We start from the raw sequence: 24,296 nt of genomic DNA on the forward strand, positions 1-24,296 counted from the left end.
GATATATAAGGAAGAGAAATTCTATTTGCAGTCCTCACTTAGGGACTGCATGTGCAGGCCCTTTATTAAATGAGAAAAATCATCATTTCAGGAGGGATAATTTTGTAATTTTTAAAAAAATTAAAGATAAAATTACCTATGCTTGTATTGCAGTCCCCAAATGGGGACTGTATCTAGCATTGCTCTATAAGGAATAGGAATGAAACTTCCTCGATCCTTTTATCGTCTTACATTCCGATATTCTTAACGATGGCCATGACACTCTTTGGAGTATATATGCTTCAACTCTATATATATATATATATATGTTGGAAGACTGATTTAACAAGTAATAATGTGGCTTAAACACAACGGTAATGTCGACAGTACTCTCTTAAGATATGGCTAACTTGTTTGTTTCCCATTATTTATATTATTTTATTGCTTCTCGTTATCTTCTTGGTGCTTGAATTTTAATTTTAATCACAACAATTTCAACCCGTCAGTTTTTATTTCGAAATGATTTGGGCAGTCAAGTTACAATTATCGCATAGACCAGGGGGCAAAAACAAAAATAATTATATGCACAGTAATATTTTTTTAAAAGGTAGTAAAATCTTGAAAGATCTCATAAATTGATATAAATTCGTGTGTACTTTTTTCCATCTTGATACAATCAAATGTGTACAGTAATATTTTTTCCATAATGATCCGTGCATATCGTAAACAGTTATAGTTATAGTAGTATCATTTTCACAAGGACTCTGCTACACCCACAGAGTATTCTCAGGAAATCCTCACCGAATGGTTTTTTTTTTTTTTTTTAAACACTTTAAATATTTTTAAAAAATACAAAAAAATCACAAATTCATTTAAAAATATTTTCTTAATCATTAAGTAAAAAAAAAAAAAAATTAAAAATAATAAAATAAAATTCAGTAGAAACTTAGTATTTTCCTTTATACAAGGCTGACACGACATGGTACGGTGGGAATGTTCTTTTTGGAGATCAGTTATGTTTATTGAACGTCTCGAAATTGAAAGATTCTGTAACTTGCCACAAAAACAACGTAATTATTCTCTTGCATTACTAGATTTACAACAGGGAAGGGCACTAAATTTGGACGATCCATCCAAAAAGAAAGAAGGAAAAAGATCATATGGTGGAATCCTGCAACCAAAAATGCCTTTCCAGGAGGAGGTGACCTCCTGACCTAATGTAAAACTAAAAGTAGCTTAACCAAAAAAATAAAGCTGGGAAAAAGGCCAGACTAAAGGCCAAATCACCTCCATTTCTCTTGTAGTTCTTTCTTCTCCGACAAAACCCATGTCACAAAGATTGCCGCGATGAGGGCAACAATTGTTAAGAGAAGCAATGCATAGCTGAAATCTTCAGTGAGTGAATCGTACGTCCTTGAGGGTGCAATTCTAGTCAGAAAGAGATCCACTCCATGTGCAAAGACAAGAGTAGTGGACTCCAACTTGGTAGGTATGGTAACAATGCCTTGCAGACCTTCCACTTTAAGAGCATGCGTCACATAGGACTGCACAAACAATGATGATATCAGTATTGAGTAGGTTTTTACCAAAGAACGATTAAAAAAGAAGCATGTAGCTAAACCTCATAGAGCACAAAATATATCCTATCAAGGGTTTCCCAAAGATTGAACTAGTTCAAATTGACAAGATCATTCTTGATGCAAGCTGGTCTGTGACAAAAATAAATAAAGAAACCCCATTGTCGCTCTTTGATATGGAGCCATACAACCTCCGGAAAGGCCAGCAAGCATGGATCCCTAAAACACAAAAGGAGCACGCCGGCTGTCCAACTAATGAATTTAACTATTTTGAAGTGCAAAGCACCTTATCATGAAGCCAAGATAGTCTAAACTTGGCTATCTAGCAAAGTTTAATAACTTTAATAGTATCTTCCAACTCTCAAGCCAGATGCATTTACCATTTCCCCTAACCTGGATCTATATTGTCTGGCACCAATTATACATTTGGAGGTTGTATTCACAACCCCATATAGCTAGAATCCAGGAACTTAACAAAGCATCTGCCTAGCAGGAATAGATGGTCAAATGGTGCTAGCTTCTAATTACTGAACCAATGAACTGTGATCTGAACTATACCCTTGAAATTACTGAAAATAAATGAATCAGTTAGTGTCTTTTCTCGACAAATTAGTATAAAAGAAATCTCCAGCAGTTGCCTCTCAACCAATCCAATCAGTAATCTTAACTTTTATCAATAACATTCTATACAGCAACAAGCCAACAACCAGTTTCAGGCTGGCCAGTAAAAAGGGCCAGGTTCAAGTTGGGGAATAATCGACCCAAGCCCAACGTAAGTCTACCTTTTTTATATGGCCAGGTTCAGAAAGTCACAGCAGCAATAATGTCAATAACGATATTTATATAACAACAGCAACAACAACAGTAAGGATAAGACGATGATATATGGCCAACACCTGAGGAATGATGGGCAAGGAATCTGATAGAGGTATAATGCCTTCTTCTTTCTCAGCTTGTGTAGGGTTGACAGATCGACGGGGATCTAAATAACGCTTATCAAGAGCCAAAACCTGCAAGTGGAACAATATTCAGTACACAAACAAAAAGAAATAAGCTCCATCTCAAACATGTCTCTTCCTCTCTTGGTCACCCAGAAAATAAAAACAAACAAATCAATCAAAATGTCACACAGATAAGAACAGAGAAAGAACTGAGGATGTTCAAAGATTTGAACTGACCTGATCACCAATTGTACCAATAAGAAGTTGCTTTGAAGTTATACCCTTTGCTGTTGATGTCACTGCAAGTGCGTTCACAGATTGGGTGAAAAAGTAAGACTGTGATTTTGTCATCACCTCTGGTCGAGAATACAAAGAAATGGGTGAAGTAAGATTATGCTTTCCAAAAAGTAGCTTCCAGACATCCTTGTTTTCCTGTGAATCATGTTCAAATAAAAAATATATAGCAGTTTAAAAAAGAAAACCCATAGGACACTAAATTCAGGATTCAAGTTTACAGGCATACCGCCCGAGACAGATCATAGATCTCAATGACTGACATCTCATATCTGTGCGCTCTAAGATTGAAGTAGTGGTAGACAACCCAGTTCTCACTAAGAACCTACAAAATGCATAAATACATGAAGGAATGCATTCCACATAAACTAAAAAATGGCTTAAGTATAGTGAAGAACTTACTGCATGAACAGGACCCTGTGAACCATGATGAGTCATCCGATGCAATATACGACCAGTTACAGTATCGATCAGGTATACAACCAACCATGACTCCTCCGGGGTGGCCATTCCAAATTCACCACTGGCTTTTGGTGCAATAGTTGCCACAAAAAGTAAATTTTTGGATATATACTTATACATCACATCCTGGTCAGCAATAACCTTTGCTTGAGTATGAACCACCTAGAGAATGAATATTAAAAACATGTTAACAATATTTAAAGCAAAAAAGCAACGGTAAATTCTCACAAAAACCTACAAAAGGAACTTCAAAGTTGGGGAGAGGGAGAGGGGGTGGGGGCTGAAGCCATAGCTCATCTGATTGGTTATAGAGTGGGATCTACTGATCACAGTGTTTTTAAAGTACTCTTTTATTGCATTCCTACTATTTGATGCTGAAAACATAAGGATACCAATCACTGTCATGTCAGGCTTCTCACTATTGAGAGCATATGCACAAGAAACCATTATTATAAAATGACAACAGTTATTTATATGTTCAGTGGGACTCCAATAGTGTCTCAGAATGACAGAGGAATGGTAGGAGTTCAGAAGTAACAGTGAATTAGGCATAAGAGAATCCAGATAGTAGTAGATTATTCACAGAAAAAACAATGGTAAGACAAATTTGAATTTCATAAGATAATCACTCGAATTAAGATTCTTTGCAAACTTGAAGGTTATTTGTTGAATTAAGAAGCATTCTGCATATCTAGATAACAAACAAAATTGATTCATCAAACACCATTAATAAAGTGCAAATCATGTACTAAGAAGCTCATTGTGAAGTAACAATGACCATAAAAGACACAAAACGAACTGAAAGCCATCAACAAGAACTTTATCGGAAAAAAAAGTCAGAAAAGAGTACCTCATTCAATTTTCTCGTAGCAGTTGCAATGATCTTTTCTGACTCAGATGGAAATACAATTGACCATAAGTCCCAGGAGTTGAAGCAGTATTCATCCACTACACCAATGCAATTGCTCCTCAAGGCATGCCCTCTTATAATGCCATTATCAGCCTCAACTGAGTACCAGTAAATGTTTGAAAACTCACGTTGGAAAATACCAATAGCCTCAGAAGTTCTTGGGTATAAATGTGCACACCGGTCAGCATCTATCAGAAGATGGAGACGCTGTTCAGTTGAATCAGTAAATGGCAGTGGAATAACTTGTGCAACAGAGTGAGTGAGACCCAATGCGTTAAGCTCCTTTCCAGTGTAAGTATCAACAAAAGAAAGAACGCTTGGTGCATCCCAATGTGGTCCACACCGACCAGCAACAAGGACAGATGGATTCTCATCCATAGCATGGTGATGAGGCACCTGCCACTGATAAACACTAAGGCCAGTTGGATGTTTGCATGATCCTGATTTACGTAGAGAGGGAAGCAAGAGAGACCAGATGACCCGGCCATCTCCAGTGTGCAAGGCATAAAGTTTCCCAGCTCTAGTAAGGACAATTAGCAGTTTCCGAAAACCATTGTGGTCTCGGGTCATTTTGCTCTTCTCAAAACTTTTTAATCTCATATCTTGTATAACTGCTATATCCTCAGGGCTTGCAAGCATTAAAGTCCCCTTAAGCTTCAGGACGTGCCCCTTCAATAATAGAAACATCATGTCAATAACAGATCTTCAGAAGGCTGGCAGTCAAGGGCAAATAACATCAACATTTTCATTCCAAATCCTAGGTGCAAACAGACAAAAGAGTAAAGAAACAAGGGGAAAATGTATTTGCAGAAGAAAAGATGCATCCATTCAATCCAGAAAAAAATAGACTACAAATTTAATCACGGAATTGCAACAATATTATGTTTTTTACGTTTGATTCACTTTCTTAAATGTATTTTTCGGAGTTTAGAGAAGATTCATACCTTCAGCCACTCAAAGAGGTTCTGCTCCACTTTTGCAACTGATACACCTTTCTTTTCCACGGGTAGTTCTGATGTTGTTACATCTATAATTGAGGCTAGGCCTTCCTCCCTTGACCAGACAATCTCACCTTGTTGCAGTAACAACAGTGAATGATCTTCCATCACAATCAAGGCTCTAAACCCATGAGACCTGTCCGTGCGGATATACGTGTTTATGAAAACCTTTTGCACTAGCCCCCATTGATGGTCCATTGCTATGCGCTCCTTGAGAAAATCACTGTTCCAATCATGACTAAGCTTCACTGTGAGGAGAATCTTACCATCTACATGTTCAACTAGTGCAAAAGCTTGTTGACCTTCTGAAAATGATAGAGCGTCACTAACAGCTGCTGCATTGGCAATTTTGTCCACAACCTCCAATTTTCCTTCACTTTTCACTCTTATGAATACTAAATGTGTATTGAATTTTAAAGCAAGTATTCCTGAGAGCTTTGAAGGTAATATGACTGGGATCCCAAAAGACTCCCCAACAAGATATGAAATATGTGTCTTGCTAAAGCTGATTTCTTCTTTCCGAAAGTTAATTGTTACTAAGTTTGACCTAGTGGCATCCAATGACACAAGCATGTCACTTGAAACTAATAATACTTCCCCATAAAAGCCATCGGGAAAGGCTGCACTCTTGTGCTTCAGCAGCTCTCCACTTTTGGCATTAATCTGATAAACATCAAACTGGGAGGAACCAACGAAACCTACAGCATAGATTACGTAGCTTTCAGGAGGCTGAATAATCTGTTGAACCTCTATGCTGCAAACACAATTAACCAATCTAACATCAATCAAATGGTGATATTGAGAAAAGAAATAACAACATTCGATACATCAAACTACAATCTTTCAAACCTTTCAGCTGAAAGATCCTTGTCCCATAGAACCTCTCCATCAATGCTAGAAACAGCATGCAGAAACCCTTTACTGAAAACAAGAATCACATTGTCCTTGTTGACTTTCAAATTTATCTGCACAATACTACCTTAATTATCATCAATATATACAAGATCAAATTTGTATCAGCATTGTATTCTAGAACCCCAAAAAAAAAAAAAAAAGAGAAAAAGGAAAAAAAAATTTCCAGTGGAGTATATGATTTTGTAACCAAGAAGATTGCTATGAAGAATGCATTGAAAAGCACAAAGATAATGACAGGTTAAGGGCGATTAAGTCAAATATAAGTTTAAGTTTGATACAAAGACTCAAAATAATCATTATTGTATTGACTAACCGGCACAGACAATAACGATTTCGAGGGATTTGAGCCCTGAAGAAAGGATTCCCACACCATCTGCCCATCAGGAAGGTTCCATGCTCTTAAAATACTTCCCTCGGAGGAAAGGGTAATAACATCTGAAAAAGTTAAATAGAACATCCATTGATCAAGTATCCTGTAGGTAAGTCCAAAGGAGGAGGAATATCATTTATGAAGTGATAAAAAAAAAGAGCACCACTCCAAGCACAATAAAGCCACCAATCTTATTTTAAGATTCACCATCCAATTACTTACATAATAAAAAATCACAATTAAATCCACTAGTATACACAAGTACAGGAAAGCAATTAAAAAGCCACATGTAACTGAGAGAAGAAACTGATGCTGATGAGCAGCCAATATTTACCATGTCTGCAATTTACTATATGTTTCTTTGAGGGAAGCAGATACAGGAGAACACAACAAACAAAGTAGTTAGGTTTATCAATTGATGGAGAGGATAATTAATATAGATAGTGCGTGTTATTCAAAGAAACATGGGTTAAGAAATTACCGAAGAACATAAAAAGAAAGCCTCACAGGATTATAATGTGAAATTTGTTGACGATCAAGTTACAATTTTTATATTGCAACTACTTGGTCATATAGTTTAAAGAAAAGAGTGAAATGGGCATTTATCTGGAAAGATAAAGAAAGAAGCAATTATAAATTGATCATTGTTACATTTTCCCAGTGCAATGTCAAGGGCATCCACCGCATCATTGGTCCCAAGAACATGTCTCCAAACTGCACAAAACCAACCATAAATTAATATTCCACAATCTCCCCAAAAGTCATTGAAAAACTATAATGAAAAAAAAAAAGTGATCCTATATCATCATTTTCAAGGCAAATTCATTGTATGATAATTAGAGCTGTGAAAGCCAAAATAGAACAATCTCCGATACTAAAGTTCCACTTACAAATCTCTCCGTGCCGGAGATCAAGCGAGGCAACAACATTTTCTTCAGTAGACACCACAACACGTTTTCTCCCGGTCTTTTGAGTGTGGAAAACTGCGTGCTTTACTTTCCCTATATACCGCTGGTGCCTGTAATTTGCAATTATTTAGACCGGAAAAACTTATAGGACCCACTTTTTAATCCGAATGGAGGAAAGCCTTCAGAACCACACGAAGATAGATAAGCAAGGAAGCTTGGGATATTTTATAATAGCTTAGGACTGAAGTTTGACCCAATATTCGAAGTCCCAATAACATATAAACTTGACTACGAATTGGAGACATAACCGATAAATGTGCTAAATGGAATCAAGGCTCCGATTGTTCTCTGAAAAGTCTACAGACAAACAAAAATTGATCTCAAAGATCAATTAACATTACAAAGTAAGATGACTGGTTTAAGTTGTAAGTTTCGAGCACAAACAGAATGGAATCAAAATTATCATTTAAGTGGGTCAACAAAATTTGAGGAAAATAATACAATGAAATAACTTTGCTTTATTTAAAAAAAGGGGGTTGTGAGAGAAGACCTTCCCAAGGAGCTCACAGCCTCACAGTATTAAGTAACCAAAGAGAGCGGAATTGTACGTGAGTATGGAAATTTACCAGTCCATGAGGCCGACTTGATCTTCGTAAAGCGAAAAGCCATGCTCCACGGATGAAACCAAAAATAGAAGAAGAAGAAGAAAAACCCTAATTTCCATGCCTACGCTCATGTCGTCTCTCCCTCAGTCTCTCTCTCGCTTTCTGATCAGTTGGAGCCAAGAACGAGAGACAGATCTGAAGGGAGCTTGCATCCAAGCCGGCTTCTTCTTTTTATTTTCCTTTTAATTTTTAAAGTAAAGCGAGACAGTGTTTGGGCCACCTAATCTGCCAATCGTATTCAAAGTCCAAGGAAAAAAACTCTAGCCTCATAAGATCTTTTAAAATCTTATTTTTATTTAATTGTAAATTATAAAAAAAAAAAACTCTTCTAAAATAATTTTAAAAATTATATAGAAGGCCTTTTTAGGCGTTATGATCAATGTTTCCAAAATATTTCAGAAATAAAAATAAAAAGTAAAAAATTTACAAGTGAGGTTAAGTTTAGATAGTGAAATGAAAGTTAAAAATTGAATAAAGTATTATTATAATATTATTTTTAATATTATTATTATTTTAAAATTTTAAAAAATTTTATTATTTATTATATTTTGTGTAAAAATTTATGAATATTATAATAAAGAGATGGATTGAGAGCCCAAGCCTTAATATGTTTCTCTTGACGGGACAATTAATTAAGATTTCAACACTCCACTTCCACAAGTTAATTAGTCAAGCCAATATAGTTCATCTGGACAAAAATCACAAAATCAAGTCGTTGTTTAAGTTACATTTGTTATAGATTCTCGTCAAAAGAGGTTTGAGTTTTTTTTTTTTTTATAATTATTTTTCTGAATAAAGTAGTCATTTTAGGAGATGTAACATGTAAATCTCATAACGTTTGATATTATTAAATATGTTGTAAAAAAAGGTTATATAATTTCAATTTTTTCTAACAATGATACAACCTTTTTTTTTCTTTAAAAAAAAACATCTAATAAAGATAATTTTTCTGAATAAAGAAACAACCATGTAAATATGATACTTGCTTATGGAAATTATCAAACAACCCATAAGTCTATGAGTGGCATCTTTTATTCCCCTTCTTTCAGATTTCTCTCAAAATATTTTTTTTAAATAAAAAAAATTATCGGTACACTATATGGTGCACAAACTTGCTTGTATCTAGCAAAACTCTTCGTATACTGATGCAACTCAATGACTAATATACACAGTATCACATGTAAAGCTGCTTAAAGTGCCTACCACCTTTTCAAGAGAATCTGCTAGAATTTATCTCTTGCTTACCTGCAGTAGGTTGTGGAATGGATTATTTTTCATTAACATGAAAAAGGGTGAAAAGGATAATCTTTGCACAATTGTAGGAGATATTCCATGCACGAGCTGATCCCTCTCTTAAAGTTCAGAACTGTATTTGAAACGGCTTCTTACATAATCGTCGATATGTCCGAGTGGTTAAGGAGACAGACTCGAAATCTGTTGGGCTCTGCCTGCGCAGGTTCGAATCCTGCTGTCGACGTTTTTGTTATTTTTATTCTTCTTCCTTTTTTTTTTTTTTTCCCCCTTATGTTTGTGTCGTCCAAAAGCTATAAAAAATTGAGACAAATGGGTTACGATTAATCAAAGTTCAATGACATGAACCTGATAATATCAACAGAAAATTTACAACAAATGGGTTACGATTAATCAAAGTTCAATGACATGAACCTGATAATATCAACAGAAAATTTACACGAAATTTATTTTAATATTTCCAAAGAACTTATCCAAACTAGAATCATGGTTGATGATATTCAGGAAATGAATTTATCTCCTGAATAAATTATCGTTTGTTTTGAAAAAACATCTCATCTCATCTCATCTAATTATTATAACTTTCTCAACTTTTAATATAAAATAAAATAAATAATTCAACTTTTTTAAATTTTAAAATAAAAATAATATTAAAAAAATACTCTAATAATATTTTTTTTAATTTTTTAATTTTAATCTTATTTCATCTCATCTTTAAAAACAAACGAAGTATAGAATGTCACAAAACTAGCACCGCAAAATGGGTGATACTTTCCGTTATAGCCTACGGGTATGGCAGATGTTTGAGCAAAACGTGAATACAACGTCTGTAAGCCCTCGTTTGTTTTCAAAATTTATTTCAACTCATTTTAATTTATTTCATTTTATTATTATAATTTTTTTATATTTATATATAAAAATAATAAATAATTTAATTCTTTTAAATCTTAAAATAATTTTTTAAAATTTTTACATAAAATATAATAAATAATTTAATTTTTATTTTATTATTTACAAACTATCTCAATTCATTTTCCAATCAAAACGTAACTTCTTGTCTTCAGTAAAGATACCTTTTGGTTTTCTTCTTGGGGTATGTCGTTTTCCTAGTTTGCTCGCCACGTCTCCTCCACCTGTTGTTTGAAGGCCGCCAATCATCCACCTTTACTTAAGCCTAACAACGTCTCCTTCCTTCACCTGTTGTTTGAAGGCTGCCACGCTCTCAACACTGTGTATACGAAGTCTTACTCGCTGATAGTCTTCCCCCTTTCACTTCTCTTTTTATTCGATCAAATTCGAGCTAATTTGCAATGGAAACAAAGGCGAATTTCTTTTATGAATCTCACCTTTTCACTCCGAACTCGGGGATTCCATCGATAATCCTTAAATCGAGTGTCAAGTTTGCTCATTCTTCAAAACTCAGCTCGTTAGGGACCCAAGGGAGCTCTGCTAAGCCAGGGTTCCGGAAAAGTCAGTGCGTGCTTGCTTCCAATTCAATGTCGAGGGGCCTATCTTACGAGTCTTCTTCGACTGTTCAAGGAGATATACAGAAAGAGAGTTCCGGCTCTGTCAGTCCCGCCTACGTGCCGACGCCTCCGAATCGGGAGCTTCGAACTCCTCACAGCGGGTAATTCGATTGTATCGAATTGAGTTCATTGGAATTTTGATTTCATCTGCACGGAATAAATTGCTTTTGGATTTTGTTTTCCTACGAATTCGTACTTCATTTAACCTTGGCTTGGCCGTGGGGGAAAATGAAGGACTTGTAAAAGATCTTGACTTGATACTCGTTTTCATGGTTGTTGTGTTTATGGTTCTCTAATGCAATATCATTAATAGCAGCTGGTCTTTTCAAGTTAATTAATAATGGTTCGTCTGCCTTGTACCTGTTAATATTTACCCACTAATTGAATCAGGTACCATTTTGATGGAAGTGCTAGGAAATTTTTTGAGGGTTGGTACTTCAAGGTCTCAATCCCTGAACGGAGGCAGAGTTTCTGTTTTATGTATTCTGTGGAGAACCCTGCTTTTCCAAAAAAACTAACAGCATTGGAAGTGGCACAGCGTGGACCCAGATTTACCGGAGTTGGGGCTCAAATTCTGGGCGCAAATGACAAGTATATATGCCAATACTCAGAAGAATCTCAGTACTTTTGGGGAAGTAAGATTTTCTGCTGAATGCCATTGAACGATTTGCCTTATCTTAGAAAAGAACATCACAGCATCAAAGTAATCACGTTAAGTTTTATCCTGTCTCAGTCATTCTAGGCTGTTGCAGCCGTTTGTCGTCCCTTTGTGTTGATTGCTCTTTCAAATCAAGACAGGAAAATGATAAACTTACTTTTTTACTCTGTTCCGAACAAGATTTTAAAAAAAAAAAAGTTGCCTGAAAGTGCTTTTCTTCTCAGTTCATATTATCATGCATAAGCAAGATAGTAAGTTTGCAATCAATTTGATAAAGGCTTTTTGCATTTTTCCTGATATTTGGAAATGACTTGGACATATTTTTATGTTTTTGTTAAAAAAGTTTAATTCACATATATTATTGTCCCTTAACATCAGTATCTTTGATGGGTGAGCAATTCAATCTGTTATAGGCGTTTGAGAGAACCATACTGTGTTGTGAAATTTAGAAAAACTGGTTGAGTTTACTTCAATGTTCACCCTCTATTAAGTGTCTTACATGTACCTTAACACAATTTGATACATGTATACATTATTGTCTTGTTTTTACCTTCATTTTACCGTTTTGAAACTGCATAGAATAGTGTTAAGCCTTTCCATGTTGGCAAAAGGAAGAAGTTAGATCACATTCTATTCTATCGCGTGTTGACTATGACTAACAATTTTCAATTCATAGGCAGACATGAACTAATACTAGGGAATACTTTTGTTGGTGAAAAAGAATCGAAGCCTCCATACAAGGAGGTCCCTCCTCAGGTTGATCTCCGACTTTGGATTATTGTTTTTGTATATATGTCTGGTTTCTACAAATTAATATATGCAGTCCATAAGAGATTTTTAATGGTTGTAATAGCTTCTGGCTATAATCAATGCCCCGTAGTTATCATCATTATTGATTTCCCCAATTAAATTTTGTGGGCCTGCTAAATTTCCATACGTGATAGTGGATTGTTTTCTCATTTAAAGCAGTCCCTTTATTTCTTGGACTTGAATTATATATGCATAGTTGGCTCTCAAAGCATTTGACTTCGGGCAATTTCTTTTACTTGGTATTTATTTTTTATGGCCATTTTCTCCTGTTCAAGAAGTTGAGATCTTTACTATTGTAACTTGTAAATTGACCAGCAGGGGGATTGTATTATCTGTTATTATCGTGTGCATGAGGTATCGATATCTAGTAACAGACAATTTTTGTGCTTAACCTGACTCATGTTGTCACACAGGAATTCAATAAAAGAGTGTTAGAAGGTTTCCAAGTCAGCCCACTTTGGCATCAAGGTTTCATTCGTGATGATGGCAGGTAACACCTTTTCATGTCATGTATTGTAATCTATGATGAATATGCTGTGTCTGAAATTCAGATGGTATAATAGGCTTCCTTTTTTGGGCCTGGAAGTGAATAAAACTTTTCTTTTCTCCAATGTTCCATTTTGTGAGTTTTTGAGTGAAAATTATGGGTTGAAACATAAAATAACACCTCAAACCTGAAACTTTATCACTGTAAAAAAGTAACGACAAAGTCTCCAAACATTGGCTATTTAGTCATAGTCTGAAGTGGCTTGGCTTTTCAACGACAGGTCAAATTATGTGGATACTGTGAAGACTGCTCGTTGGGAGTACAGTACCCGCCCTATATATGGCTGGGGTAATGTTGGGTCCAAACAGAAGTCCACAGCAGGCTGGCTTGCAGCATTTCCTGTTTTTGAACCCCATTGGCAAATATGCATGGCAGGCGGACTGTCAACAGGTGTTAGCTTCTTCCACCCATTGACAATTATTATCTGGCTTTTTAATTTACATTTATGCTTTTGCTATGGCTTGTTGTTAGGTCTGATTTTATTTTGGACCCATTTTGATGTTTGAACTACTGATTTTAGTTTACTACTTCATTGCAATGCTTGGTTATGCCTACTAGTGTACTTCTTGCCTATAAACTAAATACTATTTAATACCCATCTGCTTACACTATGAGTACATACTTACTGATTAACTAATCAGAAATTATATTTTATTTTTCTGATAATCTAAGAGACCGACTGCATATCTTTTCCAGTACATGGCTTTATATTAGTAGCCATACCACACCTTCAACTGCCAATATTAGTAGCCATACCAAATATAACAGAAAGCTGAAACTTTTAAATCTTATAATAAGTATTGAGAAATGTAGTTATCACGTAAATAAAACAATGGAAATGACTTGAGAAATTTTTTTTGCAAGTATTGAATCCAGTAGGGAAATACATAGATGCTGATAAACCGAAGAGCCTGCTGGACAAAAGGAGCACAATTTGGCTCCCTGGGCACCTTTCTTAAATTTCTCTGAAATGAATTTTGTTATGTTGCAAACTAACATTTTTTTTTTTGATAAATAAGAGATAAACTTTATTGATGTGAGTGAAATAGGCATGTACCAAGTACACAGAAAGTTTACAAAAGAACACCTAAATACATTCTAAGAGCGATGAACTAAGGGCAAGAATTCGTGAATATCATCCCCGTTTAATACAATAGCGGAAAACCAAAGCAATAAAGAATGTAAAAAAAAATTCTTCAGCTCCACCATTATTTGTTCCTTGTCTTCAAAACAGCGCGTATTCATTTCCGTCCAAATACACCACATGATACACAACGGAATCATCCTCCAAACTGCTGCCACTTGATGACTGCCCTGCAATTTTCTCCAACAACCCATCAAATCCACCACCCTCATAGGCATTACCCAAGCAATACCAACCCTTCGAAAGATCTTATCTCACAACACCCTTGCTACGTCACAATGTAGTAAAAGATGATCTACCGATTCTCCATTCTTTTTACATATGTAACACCAATCCAACACTACACATCCTTTCTTCCTCAAGTTGTCCGTGGTCAAGATCTTCCCAAGAGCGGCATTCCAAATAAAAAAAGCAACTCTAGAGGGCACACGAGACCTCCAAATGTTCTTCCAATGGAATGGAGTGTGATCCTGTGTAGTCAAGAGTTTGTAATACGCTTTTACTGTACATTTCTTGTAATCCTGAAACCTCCACTTCAAGGTATCATGCTGTGCCATAGTAGTCCCCAAAGAGTGTAAAAGGTTGAAAAAGTCTGAAACCATAGATAATTCCCAGTCATGAATATCCCTATTAAACAAAATATTCCACTGATGCGAACCATGAGCAGATAACCGCACATCCGCCACTGAAGCCTCCCTATTAACTGCAATACGATATAAAGCCGGAAAAACCCTTTCCAATGCATGATCTCCACACCGCACGTCCCGCCAAAAGCTGATTCGGTTGCCCTCACCTGTGACAAAGCGAATATGATTTACAAAGCATGTCCACCCCTTCCTTATAAACTTCCATAACCCCACTCCATACCCCCCTCTCACTTCTTTGGAACACCACCCACCCCAAGCAACACCATATCTAGCATCTATAGTTTCCTTCCACAATGACCCCCCTCCAAATGATATTTCCAAAGCCATTTTCCCAATAACGCTTTATTAAAAGTTCTCAAATTACAAACACTCAACCCCCCATTCACAACTAGGGCACATACTGTCTTCGAACTAACAAAATGAAATTTCTTCTCCCCTATGCCTCCCCATAAAAAAGCTTTAAAAAATTTCTCAATCCTATTCACCACCCCTGTAGGCATAGGAAAGAGAGATAAAAAATAAGTGGGGAAGTTAGTAAGGGTGCTCTTGATAAGAGTGAGTCGACCCCTTTCGATAAATACACCATTTTCCATCCAGCCAACATTTTCTCTATCTTCTCTACCACTCCATCACATATTGCTTTACTCTTGAAAGTTGAACCTAACGGAAGACCCAAATATTTCATTGGGAAAGAGGACACACTGCAATCCAAAAGACTTGCTAAACTGCGTATATTAGGAACCACACCGACCAGAACCATCTTAGACTTGCCAAGGTTCACCTTGAGCCCTGACACTGCTTCAAAACAAAGTAATAATGCACTTAAAGTTTGGACCTGACTACTATCCGCTTCACAGGAAATCAGAGTGTCATTTACGAAGAAAAGATGTGAAATGATAAAAGGGCTACCAGAGCCATTTCCCACCTGAAAACCAGATAAAAAATCCCCACCAACAGTAGCTTGCACCATCCTACTCAACGCCTCCATAACTATGACAAATAGAAGAGAAGATAACGGATCACCCTGTTGCAAACTCCTTGAGCTATCAAAAAAACCAGTAGGAGTGCCGTTAACTAGCATTGAAAATCGAGCTGTTGAAATACAATGACGCATCTAAGAAATCCACCTATCTCCAAAACCACACCTCTTAAGCAAGTACAAAAGGAATTCCCAGTTTATATGATCATACGCCTTCTCCATATCAAGCTTGCAAAGAATACCTGGACTTCCCTCCCGCAATCTAGCATCTAGGCTCTCATTTGCTATGAGCACTGAATCGAGTATATGTCTCCCGCGAATAAAAGCATTCTGAGGCTTGGAAATAATATTCTCCAACACTGGACTAAGCCGGTTAGCAAGAACTTTCGAAATAATCTTATAGATACTACTAACCAAACTTATTGGATGAAAATCCTCAATACTCGAAACCCCGTGTTTCTTGGGAATGAGAGCAATGAAAGTCACGTTAAGTGATTTTTCAAACTTCTGAAAAGCGTGAAATTCACTGAACACCAGCAAGACATCACCTTTCACCACATCCCAACAAGTTTGGAAGAAACCATTGAGAAACCATCCAGACTCGGCGCTTTATCTTAGCCATACCAGAGATGACCTTGAAAATCTCTTCTTCATCGAAAGGTCTCTCCAAGACACACACATGTTGCGGATCAATTGTCTCAAATGACAAGGCATCAAGCTTCGACCTCCAAGTTACCGATTCGGTAAGGAGAGTCTCATAATAATGTGCAATATGACTTTCTAGTTCAGCGGGAGAGGATAGCACCTGAGTACTTGAATAAAGCGACTCGATCGCATTGTTATGCCGATGTGAATTAGCCACTTTGTGAAAGAATTTCGTACACCTATCACCCTCTTTCAACCAAATAGCTTTGGATTTTTGGCGCCATGATATCTCCTCTGACAACAAAACTCTTTCCAACTCTGCCACAACCATGGCTTTCCCCAATAACTCCTCCTCTGAGGCCTCTCCCAATAGTTCCTTGCCCTCTAACTCCTGCAATTCCTCCAACAAAGTGGACTTTTGATTGTCAGTGTGATAAAAAACTTTCAAGTTCCACTTCTTCAGATCTTGTTTTAGAGCCTTCAACTTACCTGCAAGAATGAAACTTGGAGTGCCACTAAACTGGTACGATGCCCACCAAGTATGCACCAACTCTGCAAACCCGTTCACTTTAAGCCACATATTCTCAAACTTGAAATACCGGCGACCGTCGTGAATACCCCCACAATCTAGGAGAATGAAAAAATGGTCTGAACTGACTCGAGCTAACCTTTTCTAACTTACTTCTGGATAGTGGGCTTCTCATAACGGCGAGACAAGGAATCTATCCAATTTCGACCAAACCCGGCCGTTAGACCATGTGTACTCGCCACCCACCAAGGGAAGATCCATAAGGTCTAGGTCAAAGATGAACTCAGAGAATTCCGCCATGGCTAAAGTGTGCTGATGATGCCCCGATTGTTCACTAGAAAAACGAGTAATGTTAAAATCACCCCTCATACACCACGGCACATCCCATAAAGAGTATATCCCCGCCAACTCCTCCCATAACTTTCGCCTATCTCTGTCCATGTTGGGACCATAGGACCCTGCAAATGCCTAATCCCACCCATCGCTCACATTTTTGAATAACATCGAAACCGAAAACTCACCAACACACTCCTCAATCGCTTCAACTACTCTTTTATCCCATATTAATAACACTCCACCTGATGCTCCCTGAGAGGCCAAATAGGACCAACCCACATACGAACATCCCCATATACTACGCACAATTCTTCTATCAATAAAGCCCAACTTTGTTTCTTGCAAACATAACACATCACCCTTCCACAACCTCAATAAAGCTTTGATACGAAGGCGTTTATTGCTATCATTGAGACCCCGTACGTTCCATGATACAATCTTAGGCTTCATTAAAACTTAACCTGCCCCTCCCTTTCGGTCTAACCCTTCCGCTACTCCCTTCCTTAACATCATAATTGATGGAGCAAGTTAAACGTTTAAGTTCCCTGTCCTGTTTTGTAGCTAATTTTGAACGGCTAGCTTCAATAGCCACAAGAAGGGTCATAAATTGTTCCTTATAACCTCCAAAAGAGACCTCAAAGATATTTTGTAACTCCTCGACCTTTTCAAAAATCCAATTTGACGAGCAACTCCCATAATCAGAACTGGGAGGGAGTGTACATAGAGGAGTAAGAGCCCCCTCCTCACCAACACTGTTATTGGGAATCAAAAGCAGTTCCGAGCCACCCAAACTATTTGGTTCACCACTTGAAGCCATATTTTTAAGAAGAATACCATCCCCAGAATTTATCCCACCAAAAACACTCAAATCCATTGGTGTGGAACCAAACGGAGGCCCCAAAAATGACGGCCCACTTTCCGGAGAGTCGGACTGCACTTGCACAGCCTCACCCAGAAATGAAAGCTCACTTTCCGGAGAATCAGCTTGCACCTGCACTGCCTCAGGGCCTTTGACCACCACGCAAAGCTCAGAATGCCCATTCTCCACCAACATCCCTAGTGACGAGGACACGAAAACATTTCTCAAGCTCTCCTGCACTAAGGGCTCCACCGAAATCTCCCACTCCTCTAGTTCCTCCCTTCGGTGTACCTTTACCGGCTCACCAGGGTGGTCGACGGAGGTCGTCGACCGTTTCTGTGCCAATAGGGTTGCCGGTAAGGTGCTTGAAGGCGCCGCAGGAGCTTGACGCAGTTCTTGGCCCGATATCTTGGACGCGAGAGCTTGGCCCGATATCTCGGTTGCAACTGCCCTCCAGGCCTTCTTTGGGCCTGAGGCCTGACCCGCTCCATTGCCCAACACAAAACCCATAGAACAAGGCCCACTCTTACGACCCACATAAGCTTTCAGCTCAGCCTTGCCCTTAACGCAGCGTTTTAAATAACTGATTTCCTCTAACACGATGCCCACTTTCTCCTCCAAGCCAACTAGCATCCTCAAGATAATTTCCTCATTTAACTCCAACAGTCTGCTGTCTTCTCCACCATACCTCTGCACATCCTCTGAACTGATTGCGCCTAGCACCACGTCTCTCACAGCACGAGGCAGTACCATCTTCATTTGGAGCACCTCATTGTACGACCTTGCACCTCCTGCCCTCGACGATGGAGCACCACCATCTCCTCTGTCCGTCTTTGCAAAAACTGCTTGGGAAGTTCTCGTGCTCGAAACAGAGGATGAGAAAAGCTCCATTAAAGTATCTCCAAAATTCCTCCACCCCTCCCCTTCCTCCCTTCCGGAATCACAAGCAAACCTCTCCTCTTATCACGACCAAATTCTGAGAGGGAGATAAAACTGCCATTGTGATTACGTCCCTTTCTCACTATTAACACAATGTCTCATTTTCTACGAGTTCTCAAAAACTCATGAGAGCCCAGTGTCACTGCGCATTCCTTCACCATAGAGCCCAGCCAACCCAGAGTTTCAAAATCTACAGAAATGTATTTCACTACACGGCGACTACTTTCTATAATCCTCCACCACCTTGCATTCTCCTTTCTGAACTCAAAAAACTTCTGGTCAATAAAAACCTCATTGCACAACCCATCTAAACCAACCCACAAACGATAAAACCCTAATGTTTTAGTGATACGCTAATCTCCTCATGAAGGAAAAGCCATTAACGAATCACCACCAATAGTAAGGAAAAAAACCACAACGAAAACTGAAACTGTACGGAGAGAAAATATAGTAGAGAGAGAAAATTTTCTGTATAGCATTATTTATGCTGCAAATTAACATTATGGCTTCAATATCTTTGAAGTCCTATATTCAAGAAGGATAGGCTGACAACAGTTAAACCATTGGAACTGATGTCTAGCTTTAGCTGGCTCTATCCTTTCTGTGATATCAAATTTTCTTTTGCTACAATCATGTGCCTCCCAGATTCTATTTGCTTCAAATCTAAATTGCTTTATAGAAATCTGCATATGTTATTTGGGACACGGCCTCAGATTTTAGATTTGAATTTCAGGTTGGATAGAGTGGGATGGTGAAAGGTTTGAATTTCAAAATGCCCCTTCGTATTCCGAAAAGAATTGGGGTGGAGCATTCCCAAGAAAATGGTTTTGGGTAATTGTTTAACCTTTTATAGAAACATTGCCATGGTAAAAGTTAAAGTCTTGATATGTTCATTATTTCTTGCATTTGTGAGCTTTAGCCATTTTTCTCATAATATAAATTTACTTGAAAGAAAGGGAACGGATAGTGTAGAATATTTATCCATACTACATCTTAACACAGAGGTTAGCTCATAGGCTCCCATTATGCTCTTGCATGGACATTTTGAGATTGTGGCTATTTTATTAGCACCAAATTTGGAGTATGTAGAGCTTCTTCAACTGTTCAGTATCTAGCAAGCAACACTTTATAGTTTCCTGATCATTGGACTGAAGTAGGGTTAGATCGTGCATAGTTCTTTAGCGGAGCTTCTTTATGAGATATTCATTGAATAGTAGTTTCAGATTAAGTAAGCTTATTCTTCCTTTGGAGTACTTACACTGGTATAATTGATTATGTGCTGCTCCCTATGGCACCTTATTGGTTAATATCTTACTGCAGGTTCAGTGTAATGTATTTGAAGGTGCTACTGGAGACGTTGCTCTCACTGCAGGTGGTGGGTTGAGGCAACTACCTGGACTGACAGAGAATTTTGAAAATGCTGCATTGGTACTTAATTTAGGAATTCAATTCCTCTTTCAAAGTTGCTGTGCTTTCTCTTATATTCACTTCAATTTTTTTATGGATGACAAAGAAATTTTCTTGAAAATAAAAAATGATGTCATAGGGAGGTCCAAGGATACTGAAGGAGAGGGAAACGAGAAAGAAGTTTGGTTGTGGTCCTTTCTGTATGCCAGAATGCTATATGAGTCTACTTTGGCGAACCCTTATTTTAGTTGTTTCTTTAACCTTGAATTCACTCCAACTACGAACACATGCCTTGATATTGTCTTTTCGCCGAAACACAGGATCTGGTGAAGTGTTTTGTCTCAAACAAGTAGAAAACTCTCCTCTCCTTACATTGAAATTTTACAATACTGACTGGTGCAGGTTGGAGTCCACTATAATGGAATTTTCTATGAATTTGTGCCATGGAATGGCGTTGTTAACTGGGAAATTGCCCCTTGGGGTCACTGGTACATGGCTGCGGAGAATCGGACACATAAGGTAATTCTATATCTCTTAATTGATAATCTATTCGCAGGCCTTCTGCGTTCTATTGTCACATCTCAGTTCCCACATCTACCTGTGAAGTCTCTATGACTTGGGACCTGTTTTCTATTTGTGCTGGGTCATTATCTAGCTTTATGGCGTCAGTCAGGTGTGTCATTATCTAGCTTCATGGGGTCAGTTAGGTTTGAATCCCAACACTCCTGTAGCTGAAAATGCAAGCTGATCTTAGGCGTTATTGAAAGATCAGATAGTGATATCGGGGCTATCACAGAAGTGATCAATAATAGATTGTATCATCTGAGCAGGTTGAATTGGAGGCAACAACAAAGGACACTGGTACTACACTGCGAGCTCCAACAGCAGAATCTGGGCTTGCTCCAGCTTGTAAAGATTCTTGTTTTGGTGTCCTAAGATTACAACTTTGGGAAAAGAGATACGATGGCAGTAAGGGGAAGGTGTGTTTAATGAAAAATCCTTAAACCTTATTTGCGCCTTCTGTTTTTGTTGGCCTGATTTGTTAATTAGAGAACATTTTGAATGAGTTTTAACACTTCGGACCTCGTTAATTTACAGATCATATTGGATGTTACAAGTAACATGGCGGCAGTTGAAGTTGGAGGGGGACCATGGTTCAACGCATGGAAGGGTGTGACCTCTACACCGGAGCTCCTTAGTCAAGCTATTGGGGTTCCAGTTGATGTGGAGGGGATCTTCAATTATGTTCCATTCTTTAAACCCCCTGGTCTTTAGCACTAACTGATTAATGCTCTGTTTTGGGGAAAAGATGCACTTTAACTACAAGAGGAAGAATGATTTAGCCGACAGATTTGACCATATTTTGATGTTGAGGGGATAAAAGTTTCAAGTAATGATAGATCTGTGGACTTAATTGTAAGCCAATGTGCAAAGCCTATTTATGAACCACACAATTGGCATCTGATCCGGTTGGCTAGTCTTGTAAAAGGGGAACACGAATGATATGATATCGTGCAGGCCATCCAGTCAGAGAAAAAATATTAGAGGAAAGATTAAAAGAACACCCAACAAACGTGTAATAAGATTCAAACAAATAAAGTCTGAGATATCCATTTTATCAACATGCATATCAAGTCGTAGCATAACATATAGACCACTACTATATGTTTCATGTTATAAAGCCGAGTTCTAGATCCCTTAAGCTTTTGTTCAAATTTAAGGTGTTCCATGTAGAAGATCAACGATATACACATATAGACCAGTACTACGCCGGATCGTCAGCTCCTTAGACATCAAGCTATATATTGGAGTTCCCGTTGATGTACTGGAGGCCAGGGATCGATTCTGAATTAGTGATCTGTTTTGGGTATAAAATGCATTCTTTTGAATTACAAGTGTGTGTGTATATAGAAAATGAAGTAGTACTAGCTAGTACTGGAAATTAAGAACTAGGAAAGGCCCCTCTTTAGCTAGAAAATTAAAAAGTCTGATTTAGATCATGCATTATAAGTACGCATTTATATCAATGTGAATCACAAATCCACATATATATTACATGTGGATTTGAGATTTCAATGATGACAATTTTAATAATTGTGGACTAACATGTTGAAGATGACGAGTCATGTCATCGTTATGGCCAGGGGCATTCTTTTACGTACGTATGTTTGATATCAAGTCCACATCATCCTGTCAATATTACATTCTAATTTCTTTACACTTGATCAATTTGCAAGATCATTGACAGATCTCAATTGGTGCAGTTTCATTTTAAGCCTAGTATTTGATTTGTGTTTATCCTGATCTGAGGACCATGTCCGTATATATGGACCATTTACATCACAAATCCACATATATATTATATGTGGATTTGAGATTTCAATGACAACAAAATTTTAATAATTGTGGACCAACGTGTTGAAGATGACGGGTCATGTCATCATTATGGCCAGGGGCATCCTTTTACATACATATGTTTGAGATTAGGTCCACATCATCTTGCCGACATTACATTTTAATTTCTTTGCACGTGATCAATTTGCAAGATCATTGACAGATCTCAATTGATGCGGTTTCATTTTAAGCCTAGTATTTGATTCGTGCTTATCTTGATCTTAGGACCATGTCTGTATATATGGACCATTTACACACACAAACACACACACACACACATATATATATATATATGTATGGAGCATGTGTGTGTATATGTATATGTGTTTTATATTCATGTATTTGTTTGTGTGTGTGTGTATATATATATATATATATATATATATATAGTAGATATGCTAGCTATATAGCTTGCTTACACAAAGACATATCCAAATCTCATCATATTTGCTCCTACAATTAAAAAATAACACAATAATATAAGTTCATCATCTTTAGGGGAAGGGGGGATTATATATCCAAATCTACCTATTTGTAGAAGAAAAAAAAAATGTTCAAAATGGCTAAACTTTAAAACAGTTTTTGTGATTTATCTTTTGGGCAAATTTGTTTCTATGCCCTGCGGTTTTGATTTTCTACTCCTGTGATTTTGTTAACCTTCTATGTTAGTAAACTGCTGGGAATGCTGACATGGAGAGTCATCATGACATGTCACATCACTTGCCAAAGGAAGAGAGAGGGAAATTGATCAAAGAAGGGACAAGGTTTTAGGGACTTTTTTTGCACGCTTTGAGAGATGGTTGGCCAGGCTCCGTGGGGAGGCTTCTACGATTACTTCTTCAACTTTTGGACAAAGAGTTTAAGGGTTGGTTTGGTTCTTTAACTTCTTTTAATTCATCTTAATTTATTATTATAATTTTTTTAAATTTTAACATAAAATATAATAAATAATTTAACTTTTTCAAATTTTAAAATAATAATAATATTAAAAAATAATATTATAACAATATTTTATCATCTCAACTCAACTCAACTCAACTCACTTCAACATCCAAACACAACCTAAGAGAAAACATCTTATTCAACAAGTAGATTTTCAGTTTTCATTATATAATAAAAAATGAGAGGCTACAAGAGAATATAAACAAGTATATTATAATAAAATCTTCTTTCTTTAAAATCTTGTGGACTTAAGTCTAGTCTCGAATCACTTAAATTTATGTATTCATTTTTTTTTTTTTTTTTTATATTTAAATATTATTTACCGTTATAGACGTACACAAAGATATCATATAGCCACACCAAATCACCGTCGGAGGCTCCACACCTCAAGATTGAAGCATAACCTACCCTCACGCGTTCGAGAATGAATCTTTCTTTTATTTTGGACTGCGCCACTTGTGACGTTAACAATAAGCCAACTAGATTTTCTGTAGCACTCCGCATGATATAATATATATATATATATATATATATATATATATATATTTATGTATAAGCTGGCCATAGAGTTGTATCTACGTATCAAATCGAATCAAAACACGTATAGTACAATTAATTATTTAGTAATAATTATGATCTGAAATATTATAATAATTATTTTGAC

General features: G+C 37.2%; 2 protein-coding genes and 1 non-coding gene across 3 annotated transcripts; 2 read left to right on the forward strand and 1 right to left on the reverse strand.

Moving 5' to 3' along the window:
- Positions 1-997: 997 nt before the first annotated feature.
- On the reverse strand, positions 998-8,193 carry LOC109007375 (ER membrane protein complex subunit 1-like). Its single transcript, XM_018987032.1, has 12 exons — positions 7,981-8,193; positions 7,337-7,464; positions 7,098-7,160; positions 6,390-6,511; positions 6,011-6,126; positions 5,108-5,915; positions 4,104-4,832; positions 3,194-3,415; positions 3,021-3,116; positions 2,735-2,929; positions 2,453-2,566; positions 998-1,523 (listed from the first exon to the last, which is right to left on the reverse strand). Exons 1-12 carry the CDS (start codon positions 8,088-8,090, stop codon positions 1,263-1,265), a joined length of 2,964 nt encoding a protein of 987 aa, XP_018842577.1. The 5' UTR covers positions 8,091-8,193; the 3' UTR covers positions 998-1,262.
- A 1,221-nt stretch (positions 8,194-9,414) lies between these two features.
- On the forward strand, positions 9,415-9,496 carry TRNAS-CGA. The gene has a single exon. It is a non-coding gene; the product is annotated as a tRNA-Ser (tRNA).
- Positions 9,497-10,426: 930 nt separating this feature from the next.
- On the forward strand, positions 10,427-21,918 carry LOC109007374 (tocopherol cyclase, chloroplastic). Its single transcript, XM_018987031.2, has 10 exons — positions 10,427-10,897; positions 11,187-11,431; positions 12,131-12,210; positions 12,678-12,754; positions 13,032-13,201; positions 19,623-19,720; positions 20,210-20,317; positions 20,699-20,815; positions 21,127-21,276; positions 21,395-21,918. Exons 1-10 carry the CDS (start codon positions 10,581-10,583, stop codon positions 21,569-21,571), a joined length of 1,539 nt encoding a protein of 512 aa, XP_018842576.1. The 5' UTR covers positions 10,427-10,580; the 3' UTR covers positions 21,572-21,918.
- The last annotated feature ends 2,378 nt before the right edge of the window (positions 21,919-24,296 follow it).

The sequence above is a fragment of the Juglans regia genome, chromosome 8 (assembly GCF_001411555.2).
Source record: "Juglans regia cultivar Chandler chromosome 8, Walnut 2.0, whole genome shotgun sequence".
NCBI lineage: Eukaryota > Viridiplantae > Streptophyta > Magnoliopsida > Fagales > Juglandaceae > Juglans > Juglans regia.